The 7445-nt window shown below is 49.9% G+C and overlaps 2 protein-coding genes across 2 annotated transcripts; one reads left to right on the forward strand and one right to left on the reverse strand.

The window, feature by feature from the left end:
* Positions 1 to 717: 717 nt before the first annotated feature.
* PV06_03692 (uncharacterized protein) lies at positions 718 to 2348 on the reverse strand. The gene is made up of 2 exons (XM_016404505.1): positions 2144 to 2348; positions 718 to 2012 (listed from the first exon to the last, which is right to left on the reverse strand). The coding sequence occupies exons 1-2, from the start codon at positions 2174 to 2176 to the stop codon at positions 852 to 854; spliced, it is 1194 nt and encodes a 397-aa protein (XP_016265510.1). The 5' UTR covers positions 2177 to 2348; the 3' UTR covers positions 718 to 851.
* A 2272-nt stretch (positions 2349 to 4620) lies between these two features.
* On the forward strand, positions 4621 to 6967 carry PV06_03693 (uncharacterized protein). Its single transcript, XM_016404506.1, has 2 exons — positions 4621 to 5981; positions 6057 to 6967. The coding sequence occupies exons 1-2, from the start codon at positions 4905 to 4907 to the stop codon at positions 6741 to 6743; spliced, it is 1764 nt and encodes a 587-aa protein (XP_016265511.1). The 5' UTR covers positions 4621 to 4904; the 3' UTR covers positions 6744 to 6967.
* Positions 6968 to 7445: the final 478 nt, after the last annotated feature.

Genomic DNA, 7445 nt, shown 5'->3' on the forward strand with positions numbered 1-7445 from the left:
ATGCACGCTGATAATCCAATGCCGGCATAGCTTTGACAGCTGATGCGGCTGTCGTCAGTCAGTTGGACGGGCACGAATGACGAACGGGTCACCCAGTTGGCCTTTTCATCTCGCCCCTGATGAAAAGAGGAATGATTGATGTGTGCCGTGTGGTGGCTTTGATCAAGATAGGGCTGAGATCTAAGGGGTTGATGGGGGGGGGGTCTTGTTATTTTAGTATGCGGCGTCTTGTATCTTTTTCAAACGCCTTCCGAATTCGGTCACTCGTCCCACCCGCCCGGGCGATGTGTGTCACGCACAAGGCCAAGACTGACCTCTGATAACTTCATCCAGGCCAAGTTTCTTCTGTTTCCCGCCTCCTGAGGCTGATGAAGGTGGGGAGGCAGTCTGGACGGTGAGCCCGATAATAGAAACTCTTCCTTATCCCGTCAGTCGAGTGGTGAGGCCTTCCGGCTTTCGACGCGTGCCAACGAGCACTCGAAGCATGAAGAGGGCTCACTTAACATTCAGGATCTTAGATCGTGACTGCCAATTTCTCAAACACAGAGATGTCTTCTCCACGCTGCTGTCAAGCTATACAATCCACCAGTTTAGAACAAGGCTGGCTTTTTCCATCCAACGATAATTCCAAGGCTTGTAGTTTGCAACCTTACTCTGATCGGAGTCAGAATGACTATCACTCCTGTACTCGTAATGGGAATTGTCAACCCTCCTGGGGTTCTGCTTCCGCACACGGGGGCCTCCTTCAATAACGATTTATCGGTATGGCAAAAATTGGTGGCTTGCGCTGACCCACCAGCAATTCCTTGAGTGGACGCAAAATATGTCGATGTACAGAGGAAACTATAACACTACGACAACGAGGCGCGCCTCTTTTGAAGAAAGGTTTCCCAAGCCTCTAGAGCCGGGACCAGCTTCTCTGGTTGGAGCGTGAAATGGCACCTCACGAAACCCTTTAGTTCTGTTTGACGGTCTTCTCCAAAGCACAAACTACCTGGAGCCAACAGCAACCCTTCCTCATCCAAGAGGGCCTGACAAAACTCGACGTCGTCGATCGGTTTTCCCTTCCATGAGAGTCTGATGAAGGCGGTCGCCGCCGCCGTCGGTTTCGTCCAAGACACCATGTCACTGTTCTTGTTGACAAAGGCTTCCAACAACGGCAGGTTATCGTTGGCGTTACCCAAATGTTTCTTGAGGATGGCCGGACGACACCTCTCGCTCAAGGCCTCTGCGGCGATGACCTCGTCGATGTCACTCGCGGAAGTGTAGGCGTAAAACCTCGTGTTGAGGAACCTGGCAAGTAGGTCCTTGGATTTTGTAACGATCCAACCTACCCTCACACCCGTCAAGCCGTACGCCTTGCTCATGGATCCCGTCACGACGACCTTGGTGTAGTCATGTTCGACGAATGAAGGGGGGACTTCTTCTCCGCCGTGGTAGAGCGGTCGAAAGATCTCATCCACCATGACTACAATGTCGTGCTTGCTGGCGACGTCCAAGATTTGTTTTTGCATGTCGGCGTCCATGTAAGTACCGGTCGGGTTATTTGGGTTGTTGAGCACAATCATTTTCGTGTTTGGTCTGATCAAGGTTTTGAGCTGATTGATGTCCAACTTCCAATTGTCATTGACGTCCAAGTTCCAGGATGAAACTTGACAGGGAAAACCTCTGGGTTGACCAGAGAGTTGTCCGTAGGTCGGAAACAGTGCAATGACATGGTCACCGCTAGTAAGAAGAGATGTGAACACGGTCGAGTTGGCCCCGGTCGTGCCCACCGCCGTCATGACTTGATCCGGCGATATACTTCCGTTGTACAAATTCGCGATCGCGGAGCGTACTTCCAGTCTTCCCAAGTGCAAGTTGCCGCCGAACTTCAGAGAGGTAATGGCGTCCAAGTTTTGGGCTGTCTTTTCGGGCTCGGAAGATAGCGAGATCAATTCCTTGATGGAAAGGTATGGTGTAGCGCTACCTGCGAGAGCAAATTTGGCTTCATGGGCGCGACCTTCAACATACTATTGTGAATTGATTAATTGATGTAAATAAAATTAAAAAAAATAAAACAAAATGCAAATGTATTATTACTCTGTAAGTGATGTGAAGATATGGTCATGTTGCAGAGAGAAGAGAGCGAGAGAGGACTTGCCTTGGGTAATTCAAATGTAGGTAGCAGAGCCATGGTTAGGAGATTTTGTATAGAATTGTCGGATTCGTCCTTGGGATTTTGTACTCGTATTTGTCTCTTCCTACCAAGAAAGGGCAGATTTATCACTCTGTATCAGTCTCGATCTTTATATGTACATCTAGAGTACTCTGTTACAGTTGGAGAAGGTGAGTATCAGTATTGACGTAGGTGTAGCGCGTATAGGTATGCAAGATCGCGCCCTTTGGATGTTGTTGTGTGTATCGGAGTTGCCAATGACATGCATTTCTGAGTCATCGACCACCTTTTTTTTCTTACCATCTCAACCTTCTTTTTGTTCTCGTTGCCTGAAATTCGGGGTGATGAGTTTAGTTCCGGCTCACAAACTACTACTACTACTACTACCACTATTACTACTACTGTCAAGTTCCAATATCATTTACTCCCGTACTTGACGGGGTATTAGTTTTGTAAATAAGAGAAAACAGTGCTCTCGGTTAGATCCTCGTCTTGGGATGACGGTTATCGTCGGCTTTACTCGCTCCGTGAGTTCTTTTGGTTCTGGTTCATCGTCACCACCATAGTACGGAGAAATTAAAGCACGGATACGATATTGGAGATTTGTGGTGACTCCATTAGACTTGGTCAGCGAATCTGGTGGATATGAGGTCCTTGATCGAAGTGAGGAATATCAAATTTTGGAGTTTATTAGAATCCGTCCTTTTACTATACTGTACTTCTCACGTCCTACTCGTATTCGTATCTGGATATGACCATCAAGTTTTGTGCATCGGATCAACGACGACCGCGAGTATTTTACCTTACTGTCCATGGTCACGCTGAGTAGGCTGTCCAAGTGGAAACCCCGAAATTACAAATGAATAATACGACGGAGGACACGATGAAGAATATTACTGTTGGATGGCCGGAAACCGAAACCTCTAAACATAGATAGTGTATCAGCATTGGTCGGCACTATCTAGTACGGAGTATAGGATAGGTACTCCTCAGTTGAGGACGGACTGCGTCTCAGGGCAGCCCAATTATTATTGAGCAGCAGTCGCACGATTAATGAATTATACATTTCAAGCCTTGTAGAGCTGGCAAGATCCATGACTAACACTAAACACTTATATAGTAGTCGAATAATAGCTGACCGACCCAGATGGTAACGTAACGGGTGGTAGTCACAAGGACATGAGCCATGTGTGATATTACGGTAGAAGAGGACATCCAATTATTTATTCTGTCATAAGGTACAGATCTCCTGCCTCTTGGATTTCCTCACATAGCTAAAGTGGTCAAGGCTGGAGAGAAGGGAGCTCACCAGATTCAAGCCCGGGGGTCGTGTCGCGGACCGAGGAGTTCCGGATTGCTTACAGTGAAAACATTGTTCCTTCCAGGGTTTTTGTACTTGCGACTCCCAGGAACCATGACCATGTCAAGGCATTGATTGAACAGGAGCGCTTTAGGTCATTTGTAACTCAAGTCTAGATGTTGACGTGTAGCACCCGGAGAAATTGTCCAAAACGCTAGTCACCATCAGCAAGCGCATACCGGAGAAGAACGAAAGATATTTGAGCCGGGTATGTTATTATCCGCTGTACGCGGGAGTACAGCTCTTCTCATTCTAAATGGACAAGGCATTGTCTCGCTGACATGTACCTTGTTGTGTACTGAGGCGCCACTTATTTAATCCCGGCTCGGTGGGGAATCATCATGTCGGTGCAAAACCTTGAAGAGATTTATTATTCATGTCTTGTACGGAACGTCGTACTCCGTAAATAATGGGCCATTATTGTTGAAGCCCAAGCCGGGGCCAAAGTGTGGTATGAACGCGCAAAAGGCGGTTTTGATGTTGTTCATGAGTAAAACGTAGTTGATCCGCAGAAGCACGGAGTGTAGGCCTAGATGGTGGCAGGATTAAGGCTTCTAGGGATGCTATAAAAATATAACTCACGGGTGGTTACTATGCACATGAGAATCGCTCGCATGTTCACTATAATATATGCACATCTACTCAGTACAAGGGGCATCCATGCGACTGTTACAACGGCTCTATCGGCTGATGAATTGTGCTTTGAAGAATATTCTCTACCACAATGGAAGATTGTCAGTCGCCGACGTCGGCAATTCAGCACCTTGATGGAATGGAAATGATCAGGAAAAGGATGACGACGAGCACGAGCCATATGAGAGGCTGGTCGCCACTGACAAAGTTTCGTTGATCTCCATATCAGCCTCGGTTTGGGTCTAGCAAGGCTGCAACAAGGGCCGTCAAGCAGGGGGTTTTCGGCGAGTTAGATGCTGGACTACGGATATGGCGGATACTTAACGCCTCCACCCACGGCAAAAAGCTTGATGAATTGCTTCTATGATCCTTCTCTTGCATGGCCGATCGTTTGCCGGTCCATCGAAACATCAAAACAACCCCACTCACAAGTCCCATGGATCACCTTGTTGGATGGCCGTGTTTCTGCGAGACTTTCACCGCGGTGCCCATTCTCGATGCAACTTGTTGATCTGATTGACCGGGTACACATCCGCCCTGACGACTGAGGGTTGGCGACACACATCGCACCTCGAGGCTTCAACCCACCTCCTCTCCGGAGACATGGGATATCCACTGGAGAAATACTCCAGAGGAGTTGTTTTGTGCTCAAAGTATAAAGACGGGACTTCCTCTCCATACTTGACACCCTCTCGATGAACTCTATACGATCAGTCCTCGTGTGAGAGTACTACTGCCTGTTATAATCCCACCATGGCCAACCCTGAAAAGCCTGGAGTCGACAACTCCACCACCCTCGCACACCTCGAACATGACAAGATCGACAACGATACCTCGAAGCCTGTGACCGCCCGACAAATGTCCATGGCGTCCCGAAGGCTCAGCGAGGCGCAGGCCATGAAACTCGCCGACGAAACCGCCATAGTCGACGACGAGATTGCTGAGTTCGAGGCTGCATTGGCCGAGAACCCCATCAAGAGCTCGTTCCTCAACCCTCAGATATCCTTCAACGACCCCCGTCACTTCACCTGGCTCCTCGTCGGCTTCGCCTCCATGGGTGGTATGCTCTCGGGTCTGGACCAGAGTGTCATCTCCGGCGCGCTGCTCTACATGCCCGACGATCTACACCTCAGCACCTCACAAGTCAGCTTGACCAGCTCGGCGGTGCCACTGGGCGCCATCGGCGGTGCTCTCATCCTAGGTCCGACCAACGAACTCGTCGGGAGGAAAATGGCCATCATCATCTCCCTCATTCTCTACACCATTGGCGGCGCTCTCGAGGCCGGAGCCATCAATTTCGGCATGATCGTCGCCGCTCGTGTCATCCTGGGCATGGGCTTGGGCCTCGAAGGTGGTACCGTCCCCGTCTACGTCGCCGAGTCCGTCGAGAAAAAGTACCGTGGCAACCTGGTCAGTTTGTACCAGTTCATGATCGCCTTCGGTGAGGTCATAGGCTACGTGGTGGCCGCCATATTCGTCAACGTCCACTCTGGTGGGTGGCGATACATGCTCGGCTCATCGTTGGTTTTTAGCACAATCATGTTGGTCGGAATGATGTGGATGCCCGAGTCTCCCAGAATGTTGATGCACAAGGGCAAAACCCTCGAGGCTTTTGCCGTGTGGAAGCGCATCCGAGGTCTTGAAAGGGAAGAGGACCGCAAGGAATTCTTCATCATGCACCACGCTCTCGACCACGAAGCTAGAGAGGGCGACACAAAACGCAAGAGATTCGTCTGGCTCGACTTCTTTACCGTACCGCGCGCGAGACGATCGATCGTTTATGCAAACATTATGATCGCCCTGGGTCAATTGACGGGTATCAATGCCATCGTACGTTACTTGCTCTTTTCTGCTTGTCAATTTTTGCAGTCTCGGACAACACATACTGACGTGTCCCTTTCATAGATGTACTACATGAGTACCTTGATGTCACAAATCGGCTTCGACAAGAAACAGTCGGTCTTCATGTCACTCGTGGGGGGCGGGTCGTTGCTCCTCGGTACCATCCCGGGCGTCTTGTTCATGGAAAAGTACGGCCGTCGATTCTGGGCCAACATGATGCTCCCGTGCTTCTTCGTCGGCCTGATCCTGGTGGGTGTCTCTTACCAGACGCACACCTTGGTCGCCACCGAGGGCCTGTACCTGACGGGCATCATCCTGTACAATGGCTTCTTCGGCTCGTACGCCTGCCTGACGTGGGTCTTGCCGTCCGAGGTCTTCCCGACGTACCTGAGGTCCTACGGCATGGAGTCCACCGACGTCAACTTGTTCTTCTGCAGCTGGCTCGTCACCTACTTCTTCCTGGACATGCAGCGGGCCATGACCAAGACCGGGTTGACCCTCGGGTTCTACGGGGGGATCGCCGTGCTCGGGTGGATCTACCAGATCTTGTTCATGCCAGAAACCAAGAACAAGACCCTCGAAGAGATTGACCTGATCTTCAGCCAACCCACGGGCGAGCTGGTCCGACAGAACCTCCGCAACACCACGAGGACCATGAGTGATCTTGCCCATTTCAGGTTCGGAAAGGTCTTTTCCCCCGCCGAGGATAGTCATGCCGGTGAAGAACAAATCCACGACGTCAAGGTGTAACTAATCTACGGACGATTCACACACCATGTACACACACCACGCTGATGAACTAAGAGCCGTTTTGGCCGGCAATTGAAGAAGCGGCCTTGTTTACACGATGCTTTACTTGCGAAGTAAAGAGCAAAGTTTACATACCTACACATAAGTCATGACGGGTGAATTGTAGATAAAGTAAAACACATCACAACTACTCCGTACGACTTCTGTACATATATGTCTTGAGAGATTTCTTTTTTTTTTCTGTTTTCACAATCGATTTAATAATCAGTTGACACCTCCAGTCGCAACGGCCTGAGGCAATGGCACCTCTGACGCCACCGCTCCCACCTTTTCGCTGGTGGTGTTGGTGGTGGCGGCCGGTTTCTTGGAGTAGTACTGAGTGAAATCATGCATGAGTGCGTTTGCGCCGTTTTGCATCTCCTTTGCGAATTCCAGATCCGTCTCTGCGCGTTTCAACATCTGAAGGAACTGATCTTTTTCCATGGCGGTGTCGGGGTCCTGGTCGAACAACCTCAAGATGTTGTCACTCGAGATCGGGTTGATGATTTCATTGTACTTTTTCATCCGGATCTCCGAGTACTTGTCCAGGATAGAGTCGTCGGCCAAACCGTCGTAAATGCCCACGAGACAATCATAAAGACCACCAATGTCGACGATCCCACCCGTCAGACCCATACCGCCGAATGGGTTACATACTGATTG

Source organism: Exophiala oligosperma (genome assembly GCF_000835515.1).
Source record: "Exophiala oligosperma strain CBS 72588 unplaced genomic scaffold supercont1.3, whole genome shotgun sequence".
In the NCBI taxonomy this organism is placed as follows: Eukaryota; Fungi; Ascomycota; class Eurotiomycetes; order Chaetothyriales; family Herpotrichiellaceae; genus Exophiala; species Exophiala oligosperma.

What these genes read in the sequence shown, in the direction of transcription:
- PV06_03692 (XM_016404505.1), bottom strand. Translation starts at nt 2,176, where the DNA reads ATGGCTCTGCTACCTACATTTGAATTACCCAAG. An exon ending in CTACATTTGAATTACCCAAG is followed by an intron (nt 2,013 to 2,143) that starts GCAAGTCCTCTC and finishes AATTCACAATAG; the next exon opens with TATGTTGAAGGTCGCGCCCA.
- PV06_03693 (XM_016404506.1), top strand. Translation starts at nt 4,905, where the DNA reads ATGGCCAACCCTGAAAAGCCTGGAGTCGACAACTCCACCACCCTCGCA. An exon ending in TGACGGGTATCAATGCCATC is followed by an intron (nt 5,982 to 6,056) that starts GTACGTTACTTG and finishes TCCCTTTCATAG; the next exon opens with ATGTACTACATGAGTACCTT.